This window comes from Dasypus novemcinctus, chromosome 2 (assembly GCF_030445035.2).
Source record: "Dasypus novemcinctus isolate mDasNov1 chromosome 2, mDasNov1.1.hap2, whole genome shotgun sequence".
NCBI classification, from domain to species: Eukaryota; Metazoa; Chordata; class Mammalia; order Cingulata; family Dasypodidae; genus Dasypus; species Dasypus novemcinctus.
The window spans coordinates 17,763,992-17,788,990 of NC_080674.1; the positions used below are offsets into that span (position 1 = coordinate 17,763,992).

General features: G+C 43.5%; 1 protein-coding gene across 1 annotated transcript in view; it reads right to left on the reverse strand.

Annotated features, from left to right (window-relative positions):
* MYO10 (myosin X) overlaps positions 1-24,999 on the reverse strand; it is a 236,880-nt gene that overhangs the window by 24,453 nt on the left and 187,428 nt on the right. The window contains exons 20-26 of the mRNA XM_004453918.4: positions 12,864-12,988; positions 12,653-12,767; positions 7,506-7,612; positions 5,873-6,106; positions 5,456-5,501; positions 4,276-5,157; positions 3,293-3,416 (exon numbers count right to left, since the gene is read on the reverse strand). Of these exons, the coding sequence (XP_004453975.1) occupies positions 3,293-3,416; positions 4,276-5,157; positions 5,456-5,501; positions 5,873-6,106; positions 7,506-7,612; positions 12,653-12,767; positions 12,864-12,988 (1,633 nt within the window). The remainder of the gene's footprint in view (positions 1-3,292; positions 3,417-4,275; positions 5,158-5,455; positions 5,502-5,872; positions 6,107-7,505; positions 7,613-12,652; positions 12,768-12,863; positions 12,989-24,999) is intronic.

A 24,999-nucleotide genomic window follows, 5' to 3' on the forward strand; every position in this document is an offset into this window, starting at 1 on the left:
TAATAATACACAGAAGACCATAATCCACTTAAATAATTTAGTATACAATGTCCACAGATTATCTGTTTGATCAGCTGGTAATAAAAACAAGGGACACTTAAAATTAGATCTTTAAGTATGAACTAAACAAATGCTTTCCTTTGCAGACTAGAAAGTAAATGTAAAACTGGACCTCTTCAGATTACTTTTTCAATGGTTGTGTCAGTGATTATAGGAGCTAAATTTCACATTGGGACAAATGAAGCCATGACAGCTGGCCTGCGTTCAATGTGCAATGGCTAGACAGTGCACCCCCACTTAGCTGAACTAGATGGGACTGCTGCCCCTCTTTCTATCTGAAGCATTTCCTGCTCAACTAGCTGAGAAGTCTCTGTGAACATGCCAAGCTCAGACCTGCTTCCTAACCATCAGCAAACCTATCAAGGACTCTCAGCATGAAACATTAATTTTTTAATTTATGACTTTATGCTGAGTTTCTCAAAACAAGCCCAGAGGAAGCTGTAATAGTTATTCTAGTATCTTATCATCCTTCAGTAATTGGGGTTAATCACACTTGTTTCAAAGATACAGATTAGAACAATCCTCACGATAGACATTACCACTAGTTAACTTAATCCATTGCCCATATGTTATTAAAAATACTCATTCCGAGCCCTCCCTCTCCAACTCCCAGTACTCACTTGATACTTAATCATTTCAATAATTTGATCAGTGATATTAATTTCCTAATTGCAAACACCTTCAGTAGGTTACAAACTGGTGAAAACTAATTTATTCTTAGAAATTATAATCTGGGATTTTGCTTATTGATGGTTTCTCCACGATTTTCCCCCCCACCACTTTAAAACTTTTTAAGGATTAAATGATAGTGCATTCATATAATAACTTCCTTTAAGAGATGAGTTTGCCAAAAAAACCCTTTCCTACTTGCCATCCTGAGTTCTGGTTTTAATGCCTTGGATCCATCTTTACTTTTTCCTACTCTCATTTGTTTTAACCAGAAAAACTGCTAAAAATCTAAGTCATATATTATAATCACAGTGATGTTGACCAGGAATTTTAAAGCTAACTTAGGGAAGAATTATCAGGAGGGAACCAGATAATAATAAAACGCTTATATTTATTCTATCTGTAACAGTTTGATATTATTGATGAATTCCAAATAGAAATATTGGATTATGTTTATAAACATCTTTTCCTCTGGGCATATAAATCCAATATATTGGATTTATAAGTTTACTTGATTAAGTAATTATGTAAACCTCTTGTGCCAGTAGGGCATTAGTCCCCATCCACAGATAAAAGGCCTGGCAAAGGATAGTTAGGGGCTTTGATGTTGGGAGTTTCAATGTTGGAGTTTGATGCCGAAGCCCTAAGCTGAAGCCCCAGGAAGTAAGCTCACAGAGAAACAGAAGCAAGCTCCAAGAAGAGAGGAACGCTGAAACCAGGAAGAAGCAAGCCCTGGGAAGAGAGGAACCCTGAACCCAGAGAGAAGCAAGACCCTGGAAGGGAGGAACCCAGGAAGCCTGAACCCTTGCAGACATCAGCAGCCATCTTGCTTCAACATGTGGAAATAGTCATCGGTAAGGGAAGTAACTTATGCTTTAAGGCCTGGTATCTGTAAGCTCCTACCCAAATAAATATCCTTTATAAAAACCAACAGATTTCTGGTATTTTGCATTAGCACCCCTCTGGCTGATACACTACCCAAGAACTGAATGAGAAAATCTTCAAAAGTTACGATTAGACACTTAGTGGACTATTCAACTTTGATTTGTGATTACTGTTTTTCCTTTGCCAGGTATTCTGATGCTAGATTTACATCACTTGGTTTGAATTCCTCAATCTTTTTCATTCCAACACCCCTATAACAATCTACGCCAACCAGGGGCTTCAGGCAATAGAAAGGTCTCCCCTTAAATTAAGACCAGTGAGGGATTCGTGAGCGTGTTGGGGAGATGAGGCAAGCTGAGAACAGCATAACTTTGAAAAGCAAATGGGTGATGTTAGCAACTAGACCATTGTTGAAGGAGACGTGATGGTTAAAAAAATAGCAAAACATAAATCAAATTGGGGCAGGGGAGAGAAGGAAGAAAAAAACATTAAGAAGGACAAGAGAAAGGCATGTGAAAAAGAAAAAACAAAGGACAAGAAGGTGGGAAAGGGAATAAAGAGGAAAAAGAATAAAAAGATAACAGAGGAAAAGAGAAAAAAAGGAAAGTGAATGAAGATAAAATAAAGTAAAGGAAACAGTCAGAGAAGACCAAAAAGAAAAAAGAAACAGCAAGCAAACAAAACTTGAATTAAGAGGAAGCAAGAAAAGGAGAAAAAAGAAAGGGTAGCAGAGTTAGAGGACATCACCTGGGGATTATGGTTCCCATTATCCCTGCCAGTTCCCAAGTTTTATGATCTTTCCCCTTTATCCAGCCTAGGACAATGTAAAAAACGCAATGGTCCTGTCTTTTCATGATCCTTCTAAAACTCCACCAAAAACTGGTAATGATCATGCTTTCTCATTACCCTTACTTATTTGAAACTGCCATTGACTTAGAAGACAAAGTCAAGAACATGCATAAGACAAGAGTATGAGGCCCTAATGAAACAGTTTTCCAAAAGGAGTATTTTTAAGGTCCCCAAGTATGTAGGTTCAAAATAGTACCCTCAAAGTTTAATAGTAATTAAAACAAGATGAATAAAATTCTCATCATAGAGTAGGATAGATAGTACGTATCCACAAGCAGTTTAAGTCAAGTGTGCCCTCTGTGTCGATTTTTCTTTTTCCCACATGCAGAGCGTATCCTTCTAGGTCCCCTAACACTTCTGTGGGGAGAGAGAAGTGCAGGTTATCATTATAACTGTCGTGCCAATTCCAGCAGAGCATGTACATGTGAGAGAGAGAGAGAGAGAGAGAGAGAGAGAGAGGAAAACGGAGAGAATAACAGGGAAGGACAGAGAAAGAGAAGTAGGGAGAAAGGAAAGGAACACAGGTACAAGAAAGGAGGAGGCAAAAGAATGGAGAGGGGGCTGACATCAGTTACAGTGGTTGTAAACTCTTATCCTGCCGGCTTGCACCCACCCACGGAGAGGCGATGTATGGTTCTTTATGGTATGACTGGGTCACTCAAGCTATACCATTTGGTATCCTCCAACTCCCTAAGAGCACTTAACATCAAGTTAAGGGGCATTTTGGATGACTTTCCCATCTCCCGTCAATCAGCCGCAGTGAAAAAAAAAATCTCCGTTCTCTACTGCTCTGCCCCTGCTCAGGCTAGGTGGCGGCCAAAGGCCATACCTTTCATGTAGAGAAAGCTGTGAAAGTATGGCAGCGTGACACAGCTATACACAGAGTCCCTCCGGTAAGACAGCTCATCATCTGTATCAAACCTAGAGTCAAAGTCTTCTTCACTGTCTTCAAACTGGACAAGGAGAGAGAAAGGCGATGGTGAGCAAAAAGGACAGAAAACAAGCAATAAAAATGCCCAGCATATACAAAAAAACCTCAAATATAAAAATAACCAGCAAAGAAGCAATACTCTGACTCATCACATTATAACAGATGTGACAGTCAAAGAAATGCACTTACAAAATATTAGCTTTGGAAAGTCAAATGGCCTGTTGATACTTAAAAGACAAAACATATGTTAACCCAAAAGCTATCGCTCTATTCTAAGAAACAACACTGCTGTTTAAGGGTATAATTTTAATCAAACCAAGCCAGAGCTCATTACTTTTAAATGACTATGCTAAAAATATTTTCAAGTCCTCATCAAGGGTGCTTTTAATGCATGACTAATGGGAAAAATAAATAAATCCAGAAACAGAAAAGAGCATGTGTAAACCCCAGAGTCTTCCTTTACAACCAGTACAAGAAATAACGTCCTGCGGCAAGGACTGGAAAGCTCCTACAACCAAAGTTCCCCATTACACCTATGGCAGTCTAGGGCATGCCTCATTTCCCAATGTGCTGCAAAGCTGTGACGGACCCAGCTAAAAGCTCTATTTAAAATGCCAGGTGTCATGAGCCTTGGGCAAAATTCAGTTCTCGGCTTTGAGAACCGAACATTCGAAAGACACATCCTAGTTCCATTTATGGATACAAATGCTTCTGGAAAGTAAAAGGGGTTCAAGATGAGCTTGAAGACTGACACCCTGCCATCTTCGTAGGTTCTGCGGGGCACGACTTAACCCAAGGAGGCTGCAACAAGAACGTGGATCGCGGACCATGTCCACCGCGATCAGGATCATCATTAGTACGCAGAGGGGACAAGTGCTCACCGAAGACTGAGCCCCTTCGGAGCTAAACCGGTAGGCTCCGGAACTGTTGTAGGTGCCCACGGAGCAGCGGTAGTCTGGAGACCACTGGCTACTGTAGGAGTTGGAGAAGGTCACGCTGCTGCCGGACGTGACGGCGCCGTCTTCATAATCGTCCTGGTCGTAGTCGTAGTCCCCGTCTGGGGAGGGGAGCTCCCCGGCGTTCTGGGGCATGCAGTAGGTGGACTCCCCACTGGAAGAGTTCTGCAGGCTGGTGGAGTCGGGGGCCGACGGGGCGAGCAGCACGGTGCTGTCGGCACTGGGGCTGGTGGGCACCACGGTGTCGTTCATGTAAGGGTCCTCCTCAGAGGAGTCGTCGCTGGTGCGGATGCCGCTCGTCCTCTGGTCCGAGTGGCCGTGCTCGCTGGGGTTCGGCGAGTCCTTGAAGGCGTCATCATCGGCCTCGAAGCCCTCGTCGACCTCCTCCTCCGGGTAAGGCTGACTGAAGTTGAAATTGGGCTTCTCCCCACAGGCACTCTCAGCCAGCTCGCTCAGCTCGGCCGAGAACTCGCTGCCCACGGAGAGGGACCTCTCGATGTTCCGGACGCACTCGTCGATCTCGTCGAAGTTGAGGGACTCGAGGAACTCCTGGGCGGCTCTGCATGCCTCGTCCTCCAGCCTTTTGAGCTCCTCGTCCCGCAGCTGCTGCAGCTTCTGCAGGGAAGCCTCGGTCAAGGACAGCTCCTGCCGCTCCTTCATGCGCTGCAGGTCTTCTATCTCTTTCTCTAGGCGGAGGATCTCTTCTACTTGCTTGTTTTCCTTCTGCTTTTCCAACTCCCGGGTCAGTTCAGCCTCCTGCTTGCTCTTCTGCAAAGCTTCAAGCTCTTGCTGCCTCCTTGCTTCTTCCTGGACACACAAGGAAGATATTAGAAGGTTTCAGCACAAAAACCCCACAAGCATAGTTCATTTCAAGAACCATGATGAATGGAAGTTATGCTGGTTTAGAAACTACCCCGCAGGTGAGTCACACTAAAATCTCAGACATTCACTAAGCTTTACTCTAGCCAGAAATCAACGATCAGGGATTAGAAATGGCACCATAAGCCATTTCCTCTTCTGCTTTATGTTGGTTTTGAATCCTTGAGCACGTAAAGTGGGAAAGAAAGGGATACACAAGCTGTCAAGGCATCAAAGCGTTCTTCACCTGTTGGGCAAGGATCTCGGCTTCTCTTCGTGCTCTCTCTCTTTCTCTAAAAATAAGAACAAAAAAAGAAAAGAAAAAGTGAAAATAATAAACAACAAAAAACATCCTAGAACCACTTTTGGGAGAAATCTTTTTGTTTTGTTTTGTTTTACTGTTTTGCTATAGACAACTTAAAGAGCATGAAGGACAAAGTCTCTTGCTTTGGTGATGCACTTATTGTATGCCCAGAATAAAAAATACACAGAACTGGGTCATTAATGGTACCAAGAAATTTTATATCTGAGCCACAGAGTGTCACTATTTCAAACAGGAGGTTCTGCAGCGTCCACTGCGAATTCTTGCTGCATGGATGGATATGGAGCAAAAAAATCTCCAAACGTGTGTTCCTGCCTCCTCCAAGCAGGAAGAGCACTGTACCTCTCTTCTTCCTCTCGCCGCCTCTTCTCTTCTTCCTCCCGTTTTCTCCTTTCTTCTTGTTCTCGTTTCTCTGCAAGCAGCTGTCTATAAACTCTCCGGGCAATCTGACCCCGGAGTTGCTTCTGGAGAACGATGGCTGCTTTTTTCAGGTGCAAAAACCTCCTCCTCAGAAGGAATGCTCTGTAATTCTTCTGTATTATCACTATACAATAAAGGACCTTTCTGTAGTGCTTTCTGAAAATAAAAAACAAAACAATAGAATAACTATGGAAGTAATGAGGCTTCAAGCTATTCCAACAAGTTTCCATTAATGCTACACACACACAAAAGAAGAGGACCTAGTTTTGGGTTGACAGTCTCATTAGAGAGTCTGGAGAGAACACAGAGGCCCCTTTGGCCAAAACAGAGAATAAGAACAGAAGAACAGTGGCAAAGAGAACAAGAGCAAGGACCCCTATCATTAGCTTGGCTAAATAAATGCACAACTCCTAATGCTTACTTTGAATAGTCCTGGCAGGAAGTTGGATTGTTAACACGACCAAGAGAGATCTGATACACTTTCCTGGTCATATGGGGGGGGGTCGGCGGGGGGGAATCACCACAGCACAGCAGCTTTGAATTTCAGAAAACGCAATGTACCTGGTTTCACGTGGACAGGGCTAAAATGCATGTGAAAAGAAACTCTCATTCTGCAAACCACTGGAGAATGGGCCTGTGGTGACTCTGAGAGAACATTCAAGAAAATGGCTGGGCCCGTGACTTCAACACATGATGCAGAACTAGGTGAACCTTTACATACCTCGGCAGAGGCCCGGAATGTCACAATTCCAAGAGGGACATCAAAAAGCAACTGGGGGGGAGTGGATGCGGCTGAACTGATAGAGCATCCGCCTACCATATAGGAGGTCCAGGGTTCGAACCCAGGGCCTCCTGGCCTGTTGGTAAGCTGGCCCATGCGCAGTGCTGCCGTACACAGGGAGTGCTGTGCCACACAGGGGCATGACCACATAGGGGTGGTCCTGCATGCAAGGAATGCGCCCCTCAAGGAGAGCTACCCTGTGTGAAAAAAGCACAGCCTGCCCAGGAGTGGTGCCGCATACACGGAGAGCTGATGCAGCAAGATGACGCAACAAAAAGACACACAGAAGAACACACAGCGAATGGACACAGAGGGCAGACAATGGGGTGGGGGAGGGGAAGGGGAGAGAAATAAAATAAATCTTTAAAAAAAGCAACTAGGGGAAGCAGATGTGGCTCAAGTGATTGAGCTCCCGCCTACCACAAGGGAGGTCCTGGGTTCAGTTCCCAGTGCCTCCTAAAGAGAAGATGAGGAGAAAGCGAGCGCAAACAACAAGGGTGAATGGTAATATAGAAATAAAATAAATCTGGAAAAAAAAATTTGAATGGGAATCTGGTCACTTAAAAAAAAAGGCAACTTGTCCCCTCTCCTGCTTTTGCCCAGATCAAGCCTGCTGCGCTCTGTCACGCTAGTTAGGAGCAATGACCCTCACGCCAGGACTCAGGTCTACTGTCAATCTAACGCCATCAGCCCCCGCTGCTGCGCCTGGTGACTCGCAGGGGAAAGGACTCCTCAGGGAGTCTAATGGCGTCTCTCGGGGCAGGAGGCTCTGACCTTGCCACGTAGCCCAGGACGTGAGCCCGGATCACCAGGGCCGCCCGCGTCACTTCCTCCTCCCGTTGCTTCTCCAGTTTCTGCTCCAAGGATTCACGAAGGAAGACCTGCCCAGGAGAGAGTCACGGATGAGAACCAAAACGTACGGCAGGCAAAGGAAGACATCTTGAGTCGGAGATTTGCTTCCTCCCCACGTTTGCTCCAAGCATGTTTTCTACAACAGGGCTTCTCAAACGCCCTATGGGGAGCGAGGGTTTTTGGTTTTTAAATTTCCTATCTGTCATGGACTAATGTATTTGTCAAATACGGTAAAAATTTATTACCAGAAAGATGAAGTTTAAAAGCTATATAAAATACAAGTCCCAATTAAAAACAACAACAACACGGTTAGACTGAACATGTATAAAATGACTCAAATTGCAGTCAGGTTGCTAAACGCTCTGTCTCATGGAGAAACAGTTCAGGTACCAGCTCTCCAGACCACACTTAGAGGCTAAGTAACAAAACAGATAGATGCTACCAGGAGATCTGGGAAATTTCTCAAGTGTGGTTACTATCACAGGGAAACCTCTTTGTGCCCTGTCAAGGTTCATGGCTGGCTTTCATTCAGGGCATGAGGGCGTCAAAACCTTGAACACACATAAAATAACTGACATTAAGCATGTCATTCTGAAACCTCAGTATAAATTAGGATCGACCCATTTAAGCTCCAGCTAAGTGCTGCTATCACACAAGACCAGAACAAGGGCTAAATCAATGGTAGGTTACTTGCTGTCCACCATCTGGGTATGGGCACCTTGATCCTACACTTCTTAAATAAAAGAGTGGATGATGACTCACACTTGATATCAGAATTCCTACCTTGTTAAGATCTGCAAATATTAAGAACCCCCTCCCCCTTGGTCAAGGAGGCATTCAGTTTTGCAATTTCAGATTTAATGAATGGATAAGAATTTCAGATTATTCCCTTAAAAAACTCGCATCAAATATCTTTGTGCTTTTCTATCAGTGGTCAGCCTGGAGGCACTTTGGGGGAAATGAATGACACACCCCCTCTCCCTCAGGTTCCCACGAACCATGCTGTCCCCTATAATTATGAGCTATGTCCTCTTGATGGCCCAATTTTCCAGACGCTCTGCTCCATCCCTTCACTAACATTTGGGTAAAAAAGTGAATAAAGAGGCCATTGCCATGGGACTCTTGCTCTTGGTTCCTGAGCATTTCTAAAAATCAACCACAAATAATTCTCCCAGGAAAGTTTGCTATGCAAGCCCCCTTCAGATAAATACAATTAATATGCTCTACTTATGCATCAAAAGACCGTATCTTCAGTCAGTTGTGTGTGTGATTTTTTTCCCCACCTAATGTAAAGGATACAAGCTACAAGTATAAAGCCTGCTTGGTTTGATAACGCTAAACGGTTTTCAGAAACATGAGTCTCTCTGAATTTATTAGAATATGGACCAAAAACAGTTCTGCCCAAGGCATTTGTAAAATACAATAAAAATTATTACTAGGAAGACGAAATCAAAGACATAAAAGCCCTTAGCACAATGTATACAACCTACTCTCAAATATTTAGGAAATGCATAGACATATAGATGGATGAAGAAACAGACAAAATAACACAGCAAATGTAACAAAATGTTAAAATTGGTGCATCTGGGTATATTGCAGTTCTCTGATTGGGTTTTGTATTCTTTTCCCAACTGTCCTTTAAGTTTGAAATGATTTCAAAAGAAAAAGTTTTTAAAAAATATAAGCCCTGGGAAGTGGACTTGGCCCAGTGGATAGGGCATCCATCTACCACATGAGAGGTCCACGGTTCAAACCCCGGGGCCTCCTTGACCTGTGTGGAGCTGGTCCATGCACAGTGCTGATGCCCACAAGGAGTGCCCTGCCATGCAGGGGTGACCCCGTGTAGGGGAGCCCCATGCACAAGGAGTGTGCCCCGTAAGGAGAGCTGTCCAGAGCAAGAGAAAGTGCAGCCTGCCCAGGAATGGTGCCGCACACACGGAGAGCTGACACAGCAAGATGACGCAACAAAAAGAGACACAGATTCCTGTGCCGCTGACAACAACAGAAGTGGACAAAAAGGAGAACATGCAGCAAATGGACACAGAGAACAGACAATTGGGGCAGGGGAAAGGGGTGGAGAAAGGGGGTGGGGGAAGGGGAGAGAAAGAAATAAAAAATAAATCTTAAAAAAAGAAAGTAAGCCCTAATTTTTTTTTTTAATTATTAGATTCAACAAGCAAATTGCTAGCAAGTTTCTCAATGCTTAGCTCATTGCATACAGTATTTAAACGTCTTTGAGATTATTTTTTGGCCTTAAGGATTTTATTCTAGAGATTTTCTTCTGCTGAGTGGTAAGGTAAAAATAATAATGTCAGATCTTGGAAGAAGAATGTTATTGATAACATAATTAGACAAAGAACAGTATTGGTGACATAATTAGACAAATAAGCGACAAATATTAAGTGAACAAATGGAAATCTATATGAAACGCCTCATCTCTTAGAAATCTAAAGAATGTTGTGGTTAGAATTAGAATTGGAGGAAAACCTGCTTTAGTTTTATGCCCCTTATAAAGATAACTCTTGGGCTCTGCTATGAAATCATCCTTCTAATTTCTTCATGTTTATGTTGATTCTCCCTCACTAACGAAGCACTATGCTTTTAGCTGCCTGACTCCACTTCATTAAGAACATCCACCCTGGATTTATGCAACAGTAGGGACACGGAAACCACTCCAGTTCTCGCCGCCCAGTGGTAAGTCACTGCATCATACGGCCAAGTTACCAGACCGTGGTCAAGGATGGGGTCAGCTGCTGGGAACGGAGGCGCTGTCAGCAGCGACAGGAGAAAGCAGCTTAGGAAAGCACGGGCTTGCCCGCTGCAGTCTGAGTTCCTCTACCCTCCAGCATCTTCTCTGCCTCATTTTACTCAATGTCCATCACGAGCAATCTTATGTGACTTTCCCCATCCTTACCTTAGACGGCTTAAGGCTCTATGGATTACTGCATGATGCTCTCTGTATGAAAATACCCCTTTGCAGGCTTTCTTGCCATAGAACGGAGGAAACAAAAAGGCCTGGCAATGCAATCCAGAAGGTCAGAAAAGCGGACAAGAGAAAGTTAAAACGAGGGGAGGAAAGGCTCAGCTCCAGCTCCCTAAACTCAACTTCTTCATAGGGAAACACATCAGAATCCCCTGCAGAGACTGTTCCACTGAGATTCCGAAAGGCCTCCTGCCATCTCTGAGAATACTTGATGGTCCTATATGGGAATTATTGCCTTACAATGATTTAATGTTTTATATACATGAGCCAATTCAGACTTGGTGTTATGTTGAATCTGAATTCAGTACATGCTGGATTCAGATTCAACTGCTCACATCTTTTGTTGTGTTGAGTATGACTGAAATTTCTGTACCTGAAGATCAAGATGTTCATTGGAGGTTCTTGGCTTTCAATGTAAAGACTTTTGGGCAGCAACGCTGACCCAAACACATGCTGGTGTACAATTAGTATCAGATATTGGTCAAGGTCAAAGCCATTCAGAGGACACCAATTTAAATGCTTTAACATTTCTACTTACTTCCTAATGTTTCTGGGGGGGACTAAAAAGCTTCCATCCTTCTACTTCCAACTTTTCACCAACTCCTCTTTAAAAGTTTCCTTTTCTGAAATACTTTCCTGATCATTTCCTTGAACAGTGATCTCTTTCCTAGAGAAGCTGTGTCCTTCTCATCAAGATTATACCACATGATTTATTTCATCAGTTGTTCATGGATGCCTTATCTTTCAGCAACAAAGTAAACTGAGGACAAAGCTTCTGTCTTTATTGCTCGGTATCCCCCACTCTACCAAGTCTCAGATTTTTCTTGGGCCTGGTATGTGCTATGATAGGGCCAAGAACAGGGTGCCGCGGGGCCATGTAAGAGCGGGGCTTAACCCAGTTTTGGGGTGAGACTAGGTTGAGAAAAGAAGGTTTCCTTTCAAAGTCTATGTTTAAGCTGAGACCACAGGGAGGAGTTGGCCAAATAAGTGGGGACGATGTACCTGTGGTGGGTACACCTCAAGGTGACCCCAGTGAGTTATACCCTAGAGTGCGGGTGGGAGCTGAGACTTGCTTCTAACCAAGAGTTTATGGCAGAGGTGGTGGGAGGTCACTCTCACGATTACATTATGTTATATAAGACCCCATCTTAGAATGAGCGGTTCTACTGCCATGGTGTGAGGGACCCGTGGTTGCAGAGCGCACTACGAGTGACAGCAGCTCCTCGTGGACAGCCGGCAAGAAACTGGGGACCTCAGCCCTCTAACCACAAGGAAGAGCCAACCACATGAGCTTGGAAGAGGACCCTCAACTCCACAAAGTGACGGAGCCTGGCTAAACTGTGATGGTAGCCTGGTGAGACTCTGAGCAAGGGACCCAGCCAAGCTGTGCCCAGACTCCTGATCCACAGAAACCAGGAAATAATAAGTGTGAGTTGTTTAAAGATGTTAAGTGTGTGCTTATTTGTGACACAGCAACAGCCAGCTAATATAATACCTCAGCTTGCCACATCCACCTGATTCAAGGTTTAGATCTTAAATCCTTCACCAAGTAAACATTCTTCAAGAGCAGAGGTATACGACCAGTAAGTTCAAAGAATGGACTCCACGCTGCCTTCTGGACTAGGTTTTGGCAAACTATGGAAATTGAGTACTGTCTGTTAGCCCTGCTCCTTAACAGTTCCCACAGCTTGGGGGGTACAGCCAGCATTTGAATTACGCAAAGTGAGAAGGGTCTGGAGTCTCATTTTCCTTAGATACTGGAGGCCACCGAGTACTTCTCATGCATGACAGTCACTGACTCACTCATCAGCCAACATCTCCTGAACAAACACACGCACACTGAGGACCCGAAGCTTCATGGCGTCCCCGAACAGAAACCAGAGTATCTGAAAAGGCGAGGACTTCAGTAAGATAGTAACTGTTTGGAAGGCAAAAGACTGTGGTGGGCGTGATAACAGGAGTATGTTCCCCACGTTAAAAAAACAATTGAGTAGCAGCGCCATCAAGCATTTAACCTCGTGGGGCGTCATTTTACCAGCTCCCGGCAGGGGGAGTGGTGGCGGCTCTCCTTGTCCCACCGCTTTACCTTCGTCTTCCCCAGCTGCCACTCACTGTTGGAGGCATCGTAGAGCTGCAACAGGACCGTGCACTTGCCTCGGACGTCCTCAGGCAGAGTCAAATGCCTCATCAGCACTTTATACCTGCAACGTAAGGACGCACGGCGTCACCTTTTGCGAAGATTCCTTGTTTTCTAAGTCCCTTCGATGAGCACGAGGATCCATTCCGCGCCCTCTGACCTTTTGTAAAAATCCTGAAAGGGTCTCCGGACTGCATACCCGGCTTTTCGAATCCTCACCGTCTCCAGCATCCCCGAGTACCGCAGCTGGTTCAGCACAACGGTCTGGTCAAACTGGTCTGGCATCTATAACAGACGAAAAGGTAAGACAGTTCAGAAAAGCGACCTCCACCGGGGCTTTGACGAACACACAGGCATGAGAATTCTGAGCTAAGACCAAAATACCAAACAAGAACAGACCCCCCCGTGTACCCATCACCAGGCTTCAAAAAGCATCACCCGTGCCCAACGGGCCCAATCCCTCCCTCCTGTTATTTTTTTTGAAGCACGTCCCAGGCGTCATATCATGTCACCTGTAAATATTCCAGGACACATCATTTTTAACATAGCCACAACACACCATTATCACACCTTTAAAAATACCAATAATTCCTTCATATTAATTAGCATTCAGATTTCTGGTTGTCTCACCCAGAGCATAAACTTACCGCCATTTTAAAAGACTCAAAGAATCTAAAGTGTCATCAGATACTATATTTTTTAAAACTTGCAATTGAAGGCCTCATTTTAGCTGAAAAATACAGTGCTCCAGTGGGGGACAGATATGGACACATGCAGACACACACACACATACACACACAAGCTAGCAAATAGAGAAGAGACAAAATTTAAACAGAATTTAAAACTGCTCAATTTCTAGTCAAGCACCCTATCTATTGAGTGCTTCACACTATTATCACTGAAATAAGTGGGCCCAAGAACACACAAATTAAAATGTTAATCTACTTAAATATAGAGAAAACCAAATCGAGGCTTAACGTTCTGAAATGGATTCTCTCATCTGCTCAGTGGCCAAACAAACTGGCAGTGCTGCCACGACAATAGTTTTTCAGAGAAAGGCAGAAAAAGTAGGCCATTTATCAGTTACAGCTATTTGGACAGTGGATTTTTTTTTAATCCAACCACCCATTCTCTTTCATTTAATTTGTATTGTGTTATCGTATGCAGCTGTGAATGAAGTAAATGAAAAATAGATTTAAGTAAATGCAAAGTGCAAAAAGTGGAATGTGGCTTAATTTTTGACCCTTAAGAATGCAATCAGAGCCATTAATACAAAACCTGGCTTGAAGCTATGTTATTCCTCACACTTTCAAAAAAGGCAAAAATAAAGTTCAAGAATGCTCTGCCAATTTGCCTTACAGCTTTTGATCGAATACAGTTAACATCATCTCTAGTGGGATGACTTCTTCTACATATAATTTCTTCTACAACCCTGTAGTCAAATTGTCTTTATCCTGCAATATTTTAACTAAGTATGCCCAACCAGTTAGGGCACATGTTCAAAGAAATGTAGTGCTCTGGTTTTCAGTCTTAATTATTTTAAAGACCCTTAAAAAAGTGAGAAAAAAGCATAAAAAAAAAATGACTCTTGATTATTCTTACTACACATCTTTACTTAAATAAAAAGGTATGCTGAGGGAGAGGAGCAGACGTTCTGAAAGTATTTGATGAAAATGCTTCTGTTATGTTTATTTGGGAATAAAATCTGTTTGCAACCTACAAAGACTAGTATAGAGCTAATGGAATGAACACTGAATACAGTATAAGCTTATTCAACTTCATTCCACTTACAATCAGAGAAACTTAATTAAATACTCATTTGATGCTCAAAGACTAATTTTAAAAACCTTCTAAATATTTCTCAGGGCTTTCACTGTTCCTAGACCCCACTGTTTCCTTGCTGATTTCTTCTACTCTAACAAAGTTGGTAGCATTGCTCAGTTTGGCACTGAGTTATTAAAACATTCTAAAAGATGTTACTAACGCAGACTCCCCACCCCAAAAAGTTCAGCAACACTCACCATCTTCCAGTCTCGGTTAGGGGCATTCCACCTTCGGTTTGGCTCCCAGGCCAAAATTCATATGGAAAACAACTGCCACACTGACCTTTTCCCCACAGCTAAAGACACCCAACAATAATGAACACCATTCCGGAGCTCTAAAAAGTGCTCAGTCACCATGACAACCCCTTCCCTTCTCGGGCTAATTAGTGTGGTGTGGTTGCAGGATTTGATACAGCTCTGGGAGGGGAGGGGCAGAGGAGCCGCTACTTCTAGGCTTCTGGTGAGATTAGATTTCTGCCCCTTCGCAGTAATTTAACCGGGGGGAAGGGGGATCTATAGCCCGATTGTCACCCGGGCAACCCGCGCTGCAATCACAGGGGGCCAAAACCTGGATCGGGATGGGTGGTTTACTTTTCAGTTTCAAACTTCCTTTTCTGGTCAATTTCATGCACAAAGATGACCAGAGCTGGCGACTGGACAAGGAAGAACTTCAAGGCACTCTGCCTTTCAAAAGGTCGCTAAGGCACGTCAGCCTGACCCGGTAACTGGTTTTCCAGAACTTGATTCCACCCCCACAAAGGCTCCCTGCAGGGAGCTAACAGTGACGTTTTGATGGCAACCAACAGGTTGGGTTGTGGAAGGAAAAGCCATAAATATACCAGGGCACTTCCAGGCACCAGAGGCCAGTCTCCTTCCACTCACTATTTATTAATCACCTACTAGGTGCCAGGGTTTTGCGATTCACGCTCAGGGAGGATAAAACAAAACAAAACGACCTGGGGTCTGGAGTTTGTTTCCCAGGAGGCTGAAATTTGGTGAAGGTGCATCAAACATCATGACGTACAGGAGGAAGCTCACCATAAAACCATCTTAGGGTCGAAAATTAAGCTCCTTGGGAAACACAGGAGCGAGAGAAAACTCCTGAGGATGTGGTACCAGGGACGCCTCCATGCAGAGGTGAGATTCCAAGGGGCTCTTCAAGGAACGGAGAGTGGGCACGGTGTGCACATTGTTTACAGTTCCCGCTGCCACCTGCAGAGTGCTCATTCCGTGCCTGGCAGGTGCAGAGAGGACCACCCTCTTTAAAATGCAAGGCCTCCCCACTGCATCTGAGGCCCAAGAGGTTACATTTAACAGGGCGGGGCTGGGGGGGGGAAGGGGGACGGTCAGGGATTTGAACCTTGCACCCTTACAACTGGGATTCCACACTGCAGGGGAAAGGGTGGTCCTCGCAGAGGAAACAAACCTTGCAAAAGCAAACAGGGGACAAAAGAAAGGGGTGCACTCAGGCAAAGGCAAGACTGTCAGCTCGTCCGGCTTAGGCAGGGAGGGACCCGAGCTCCAGCTGGTGACGGTTGCTGCACTCATGGGAAGGAGCCGCTGGAGGCTCGGAGCCCGAAAGGAACGTGGTCGGGCAGAAGGACCGCCCTCGATGGGCACTGAAAACAAGAACAAGCACATCTTGCTACCACCCGCATCAGGAAATACAGTAGAGCCATTTTTTTTAAAAAAAAGAACAAATTAAAGACTCAGGAGGTGGTTCTGTGGCCTTTCGGTGAGAAAAGCAATATACATAAAAGTATAGAGCTCATAATCTCATTTTATAAAAGAATCAATGACACCCCCCAAATGCCCTGCTAATGTGTGTATGTGCACATCTAGATAGGTATGTGGAGAAGCACGGGGGAGGAGGCATACTAGTTTGTTACTGAGTCTAAGGGCACAGTAATGGGTGTTGGGAGGAAGGCAAAGCTCAAGAAAACAAAAGAAAAGGAATAAATAACATTATACAGCATGAAAAATTTACTTATGATTAGATAAGTCTGAGGGAAGATATTTAAAAATAACATTTTTTTACAAGGTAAAAAAAAGGATACAGAATGAACACTTTCTGGTGGCCCTGCCTGGGAAAGGGTGACGGGGGAGGGAGAAGCCAGGACTGGGAGAGAAGCTGCCTGACAGTTCTTCAAATGCCACACCGACCCACAGGCATTTAAAATGGGCAAGGAACGATGAAAGAGAAAGCCTGGAGACAAGGCTAAATTGATTCAATTTCAACATATGCCTTCAAGTAATTTAATCCTACAAAATAATTAGGAAAACTTTTTTCCCCTTTTAATCTGGAAAATCAAGATTGCAGACCGCCTACCTAAAACAAATAATCGATATCAGAGGATAACAAGTAAGAGGAAGCCTGGTACTCTACAGGCTAAAATCTAAAATCTAAATAAAGGGCAACAGAGGCACTGACAAACAGGGACACAAAGCCAAGGGGAAGTGCTTCACGATGAAAAGGCAAAAATAAACGCATTTAAATTTTAATGAATCTGATTACCCTCAATGTTACCCAGCCTCCAGTAATTTAATAAAAATTGCATAAAGGCATTAACACAGATGACTTGGAAATAGCCGTCTGCCTATGGTAAGTGGACATTCACGCTGTGCTTATTTAATTAAAGAACACAGAGTGAGGTGGAGTTTATCATCCATGGGCTCTCAGAGTTCTTCTAATGCTTTTCAGCACTGAGAATCTCACAAACACCAATCAGGAACCCTGGGCCCAAGAGCAGGCAGGTCAGGAAGCCAGCCTGCCACACAGCTGCCCCTGGGGATGGGCCACGGCCAGCCAGGGCTCAAGGGAGAAGGTATTTCTTGTTCTCTCTGAAAGCCACAGGGACTAAGTACCTATATCTGCAAGAAATCATGCCAGGTAATAATGGAGCATTCCAGTAAAATCACTAGCATGAGACCCGCTCTGCACCTTGGCATCTCCTAAGAGGAATGAAGACCGAAATACCTGCCACTCTACTGACAGGGGAGGCTAAGCCAGGTAAAAAGGGCAGGTATGACACATAACTGCTGCTTCTTTCAAGTTGGCATCGCCCAATATTACTTAACATGAATCTACAAGACCTATATATATATATATTTTAAGAATTTGGTTATAAGGGGAGAAAAAAAGATTCTCTAGAAGAAATGACATGTTTTATTTGACTGTAAATTGACAACTATTCAACCCCTGTGACAAAAGAGGAATTAAGGAAAGATAAAATACTGAAAATAAACACAAACATAAAAAAGAGAGAAAAAAAGAGTAAAATATGTGTTGTATTTTCCTTTTTGCCTTGGCTGGCGGGAAGCCCAAAGGTAAATTTAATTCTCCACAACCATAATTATCGTAAACCAGGTGTTTTATTTTGCCTTCATTTTTTAATGGCTTTTCATAGGTGTTAACCAACAGATGTCTCAATTTCTTTAAGAAGCATGAGGAGGACATATTTTCCAAGTCTAAGATAAACTAACATAATAAAACCATTAATTTTTTAAAAGAAGAATTCTACGATTTTATTCTCAAAAATCTTCTGCTAATTATTTGCACAGAACTTCAAACCCTTGGTTAGCAGCTTTGCAGGAACCACATGCCATTTTGTTATGTGTGTGAGGTGTCAATGGCAATCCTTCAATTCATGTGGCACTGTAACACAGAAACCCCAATGGGGTGGGTTTGACAAACAGTATGATTCCATTTTATGGATAAGGAATCTGGATGTAAGCAAGGCTAAACGACTTGTTCAAACCAGCTTAATATTTTCTTAAACAATTTCTTGGCATTCTTGAAAATCTGTATGTGAATCAAATGTGTACACATCAAATCGTTTTTGTTTTTTTTAAATGACATGTTATTCAATTGGGGTCATATTTCCATAGGATATAATTCTCAAAGGAATGAATTGAAAACTTTTTTAGGGAAAAGATTATGACAGAATCTAGGTGGAAACTATCTCATGGTGACTTGGTTTAAATATACGTAAGATTTAAAATTTCCAATTCTAATGGCAATGTAGGTAAGGAATTAGCTTACTACACTGCAAGTCCAGTCACAATGCTACGGAAATAACTAAAGGAAACCTTTCAGAAAATCAAAAAGCAAAGTCTGAGCAAATTAGACTTTGATCGCTTCAATCAACACAATCAAAAGCTGATAACATCCTGAATTTGCTTTGAACTTCAGATAACTGACAGAATGCAAATATTCTTTGACCCACTTGTGATTTTTACCTCTGCTTGCCTCTCTACTCTCTCCCTTGGGTACCGGGGCCAAGAACCCACACTAGAGCAGGTACAGTATACAACAGTGGGCAGAGGACCCAGGTCACTGGGAAAGCTTGAACTGTGCCCAGGAATGCACCCCCAAGTGACAAAAAACGCACTTCATCATGTCCGTTTTGCTTTAATAACACAACCCAAATATGACTTGACAACTTCATCCAGTGCTTCTGAACACAGGTTATAAGTTATTTTAAGAATGGGTGCTTTCCTCCCTTTTTTTGGAGCTACTTCCAAGTCCATAAATTAACTGCTTTATTTGAGCACAATGTCTGGAAGGTTACACAAAAAGTAAACACCACTGACTATTTTAATTGATCAAAAATATGTATAAAATGCCTTTCGCAGCTCCGACAACCTTACAGCTTGCTGGAGGGGCTCCCCAGCATCAGTCCCCCTTTGACCTTACAACCGTGGGTTCTCTTAGGCTCCAATGTACAAAGGCGGCAGGTCCTCGGCTTGGCACTCCGGGAGATCCTTCGGACGTGGGGGAAGCCACCCCGGGAGCTTGGCACGATTTCAGCAGAGCCTAACTGTGCAAGGCGGGAGCTGTACACACCAACACACTAACACACTAACACACTGACAGACTGCTTCCCGGAGGAAGGGGTGCCACGTTCTAAAATCTATTAAAGGAGTCTACTTTTCCTCCTATCTGTTTTTAAAGGATCCCCATGGCATAGTCCCTATTAGGGGAGATTCATCTCCCGTGTCCTAAGATAGGTAAAACAAATGGATTATTTAGGAGAAAGAACCAGAACATGAGTCTCCATGTGGATAGAGAAATACTGTGGGGGTGGGCAGGGGTCCCACACACAGCCTTACAGAGAGAACTCTATCTATTAGGCATATACTTGTATTTGAGTTACCATTATGGGATATACCTCTACCCCATTCACCTTAAACACAAGCAACCCTTACCTTCTGACAACCCCTCTTCAACTTAAGTTAAAGATTCCATAAGAGCTTACTAAAGGGCAATCAGTTTACACTAATGAAATACCATTCCCGGGCACATGTGAACCAAGACAGTCTCAGGACCGCCCGTCCCTCTTACTGATTAACGATGAAGGCTCTGGCCAGAGTCCTTGCTACACCAAACTCTCCAAAGTTGTTAAATATTATCGGATACGCAGTTTATCACGCCTCGACTGGTTTTCAAAAGCACGGCTGCTGCAGCAGCAATGTAATTTTCCTGACCTTGAACAGGCCGGAAACAAAAACCAAAGAAACCAGCGACAAAGGTTCTCTGTACTTACATCGGTCATTTCACTCCCGGGCAGGGAAACATTTTACTCAGTTGTTGCCACTTGCTCATTTTCCCATTTCAAGGAAAGAGGCAGAAACGCGTTTCCCCTGGAGACAGGCACCCCCCGGCGGGAGGAACAGGAAGCAGCTCCGCTCCCTGCCCTGCACAAGTGGAGCTGCGCGCGGTCCAGGAAGTCAGATTCTGGTGCGTGGAAATTCCTGCCTCCCCAGCCGTCAAACCACACCCTCCCGGGCCTGAGGACAGTGGCCGCCCAGAGCCGGCCAGCCGGGCCCGTGTGGAAGCTGCACGCTGCCGTGGTTACCTCAGAGCTACACAAGCTTCCATCACTGAACGTGAAAGGAAAAACGCCCTTACACCAAATCTCCCCAAGGCCTGGCTTTGGTCACTTCACAGCCCTGGTCGTGAACTTCGGGGCACACCAAATTTAGGCAAAGGCTTCTCACGCCCAAGGCCCCTCAGTACGGCGCCCAGCCTACCTTCCCAGTCAACACCCACCCACACGAATCCTCCGTTTTGCCCATTCTGGGTAACTCCGGTTGTTTCCTGAGGGAAACGCTCACTTCCTGTCTTAGCTAGGGGAAGCCAGTCTCATCCAGGGTCTGTCTCCTCCATAAAACCATTCCTCATGCATTCAGTGGGCAGTCAGTGTTCTTCCTTCCCCCATCTTCCGGGGACACCTTGTACTTGTCTTGTGAAGTTACCCTCACCTGCTTCTTCTTTCTGTCACACAGTTCTGTATATCCACTAGTTATATCCCTGTGACCCATTAAATGATGGCAAGAAGCAGAATTTTATGATCTCTAAATTTCCTGTGACCCATCAAATACACACATTTTGTATTATATTAATAAAACTGTGGTTCTGCTTACAATTGTTTCTAAAGTACTTGTTTAAACAAGTTTTGTCTCTTTTACACATCTTCAAGAAATGAGAATGTGGTGGGTTTTTGTTCCTTCTGTTTAAAAAAGTAGGCCGAACCACGCAAATACAACCAACTGATTTTTGACAAAGGAGCAAAGGCAACTGAATGGAGAAAGGATAGGCTTTTCAACAAATGGTACAACAACTGGATGTCATGGAAAAAAAAAATCTAAACTCTTCCCCAAATTAACTCCAAATGGATCATAGACCTAAATGTAAAATGCAACACTAAAAAACTTCTGGAAGATAATATAGGAGAAAATCTAGGTGACCTGGTGTTTGGAGACGAGGTTTTAGATACATCAAAAGCAAAGTCCATGAAAGAAAAAAACTGATAAACTGGGCTTAATTAAAATTTAAGTCTGCTCTGAGAAAGACATTTAATGCTAAGAGAACCAAAAGAAAAGCAAAGCCTTGGAAAAAATGGTTGTGAAACTTGTATTTGATAAGGGACTTATAACCAACATATACACAAAGAACTCAAAGTCAACAAGAAACAAGCAGAGACGCCAAATTAAGAAATGGGCAAAAGATCTGAATAGGCACCTCACCAAAGAATATTCAGATAGCAAGCAAGCATATGGAAAGGCGTTCAACATAACTTGTCATTAGGGAATGGCAAATTAAAACCATGAGATAACAACACAGTGGCTTACAATGGCTAAAATCCAAAAGTATAAAATACCCATGAGTCCATACTGATATAAACAAGTGATTGACTAAAATAAATAAATGGGGGAGAAGAGACAACTCTCCCATACAGAATTTCCAGTAAGTTATGTATATACCCCACATTAAAGGAGGGGAAGCCTAACTCCCCACTCTGAGTGTGGGCTGCACATAGTGACTTCCTTCCAGGGAGCACAGTATGAAAGAGAGGGAGAGAGGAACTTCACAGTAGACACACCCAAAAAAAATGACCTCTGCCAGGTGATCAAGGTCAACATCAAGAGTTGTCGGGTCATGTTGCCAGCATGTTCCCTTGACATGATGTGATGAGAAGGGCAGTTCTGGGATCTTCCTTCCCCAAACACATACATAACCTTAGTCTAATCATGAGAAAAACATCACTCAAGTTTCTTAGAGGAGCATCCTATAAATAGCTGACAAGTACTCAAAACTCTCAAGGTCAACAAAACCAAAGAAAGCCTGAGAAACTGTCGCAGCCAAGAGGAGCCTAAGGACATGTCAACTAAACGTCATGTAGTGTCTTGGAAGGGGATCCTGGAATATAAAAGAACTTCAGGTAAAAACTGAGAAAACTGGAGTGAACTATGGTCCTTAAAATAATTTAATATTGGTTTATTAATTTTCCTGGCCCCACTCCCCCAGGGCACTCTCTTCTGCTCGGTGTGTCTGCTCATCTTGTTTCGGAGGCATCGGGAACCAAACTGGGGACCTCCCAATGTGGGAGGTCAGTGCCCAACTGCTTGAGCCACAGCCACTCCCTGCTCATTGCGTCTGCTTGTTGCATCTTCTCATCTTCTTTAGGAGGCACTGGGAACCAAACCTAGGACCTCTTGTGTGGGAGGCAGGAGCCCAACTGCTTGAGCCACATCCATTCCCCAGTTCATGTTATTTTAACAACTGTACCATACTAACCTGTTTAATAATAGGGGAAAATGTGTTTGTGTATATGTGTGTGTGTGTGGGGGTAGGAACTCTATGTCCTATCTGCTTAAATTTTTCATAAATCAAAAACTGTTCTAAAAATTGAGGTCTACTAATAATTAAAGCCTGTTTCACAAATTATTGCATGTGCTGAGACCAAAGAACAATTTGGACATGTCCAGCTTGGCGAGTTCAGTGAGCTTTTACTCAGGGGGCTCACGTGGGGTCCTTGTCCTCGGCAGGGGGAGGACAGACAGCAGTCCACACTGACTGAGGGAGATGCTGGTGGGTCTTCTTATAGTGAAACTGAGGCATAAGCATAACTGTAAAAGAATGCAGCACCTGCTCAAGATTAAAGGCACATACGTTTAAAGATGCTTATTGAGGCAGGCAGGGTATGTGGGACTTCTACCAAACACTTTGAATTCGATCAAAGAAGCAGATGTTTGTATCATTTAGCCAAGGAGGGAAAGGTCATATAATCACAGTTCTACTAAATTTAAGATGTACTGCTTCTCAGGCATTTGTGTCCTGAGGTATGTCTTGTGACCAGCTGAATCTAGCTTGCAGTTTAATTTAAGGAAAGGGCAGGAAAAGTTGGGGGTGCTAAGTTACCATGCCACACTCCGACTCCTGTTTTAGCATAATTCATAAATGCACCCCTCTGCTACAGACTTTGAGATTGCTAATTTTACAAGAAAATGAATGAAATTAATTTCCTTCCAACTAGATTTGACAGTCATGGAAACAGCAGAAGAAAGGAACTATGTGCTGCACAGATGCGACCTTCAGTCTCAGACACCTTTTAATAAAAAATGACTGCTTTACAAACTCATGACTTCTCTTAAAAAAAAAAAAGCGAGGGGTCTAGAACTCAGGGGCCTGACGTGGGCTCAACAGTGCCTCAAAGGATGCCAGTCCTCAAAATCTGTTTCTACAGAATGTGTGCAAAACACAGCTCGGTGTGCAATTATTTTCAATTGCTTTTATGACATACTGGAATGTGTTTCTATGGGAAAGGTTTCAACCACAGGATGTACTGGAGTAAATTTCAAGTAGAGTTTCATGAGGACAGATGCAAAAGAAACTGGGAGATAAAAGGAGACTCTTTTCCCCAGCTAATTATTTTGTTGTTAATTGAAAGACTATTGCAAGGAAAGAATTTTTTAAAAAGCATATTTTAATGTCTATACACAATAATATATTCCCAGCTTTCTTACCAGTTTCCAAAGTGTCCTTTCACACATATCCTATCCACATATAAAGACAGCACATGTGTGCGCATGCTCATGTGTGCATACATATATGTTGCTTTTAAAAATGCAAATAAAAACATGCTCTATGCTTTGCTCTTCTCACCTGAGAGAATCTTAGCAAGGGTTCTGGCAGCACCCATAGACCGCCTAGCAGCTCGCATTACCTTAACAGACACACCAGTGAATGCAGTCATTTAATGGTATTTCTAGCACAAAGGATAGATAGAAATTTGAAGGGGTGGGGTATGATCAAATTCTCTATTTAACTGAACATGTAGTCATAAAAATAGCAGCTCCCTAGTCATCGAACAGGGACTATATTACTATGATTAGACTAAGCCCTTGACCTGTAGAAATCTCATTTACTCCTCACAACCACTATATAAGGTAGGTGCTATTGTTATCCTCATTTTAAAGATGAGGAAACTGAGGCTTCAAGAGAGGTTAAGAACTCCACCATGAGGATGCAATTAAGGAAAAGAAAGGCAACCGTTCAGAGAATGCTATTAGCTAATATTTGTGCAGCATGTGACAACTTCCAAAGTACATTACATGCAACCTACCATTTGCTCATCTCTACCACCCCTGAGGTGGGCAGAGCAGCTAATATATTAGTGCTTGCATGAACTGGACCCCCCAAAGTGTCCAGTCACCACACACAGTTCTCCGAGTCACCACACACAGTTCTCCGAGTCACCACACACAGTTCTCCGAGTCACCACACACAGTTCTCACCAGAACAGAAAAGGAACCCAGGTCCATTAATGTTTGACTCCACGCCAATTCCGTCAAAGCACCCCCAAGCTGCAGGAGCTCTTTCACCCATCAACAGTTTCAATCCTTTAGATCTGTTCCACCCTAAGTCCAGAGGGATGCCACGGGAGAAGGCAGGCAGCTGATGGAGTTGAAGCACTTCTGTTTTGGTGCAGAGATCGGTGTACCTCCGGGTCTCTGGTGGTGGTGGTTGTGGTGGTATAACTAGTAGTACTAATAGTATTAGTAGTAGTCTAGTAGTAACAACAGCAGCAGCAGCAATAATGAAGGCTAACGTGGACTGAGGACTTGCCATGTGCCAGGAGCTGGACCAACTTTAGAAGTATAACATTTAATTTTAACAACTCTGATTGG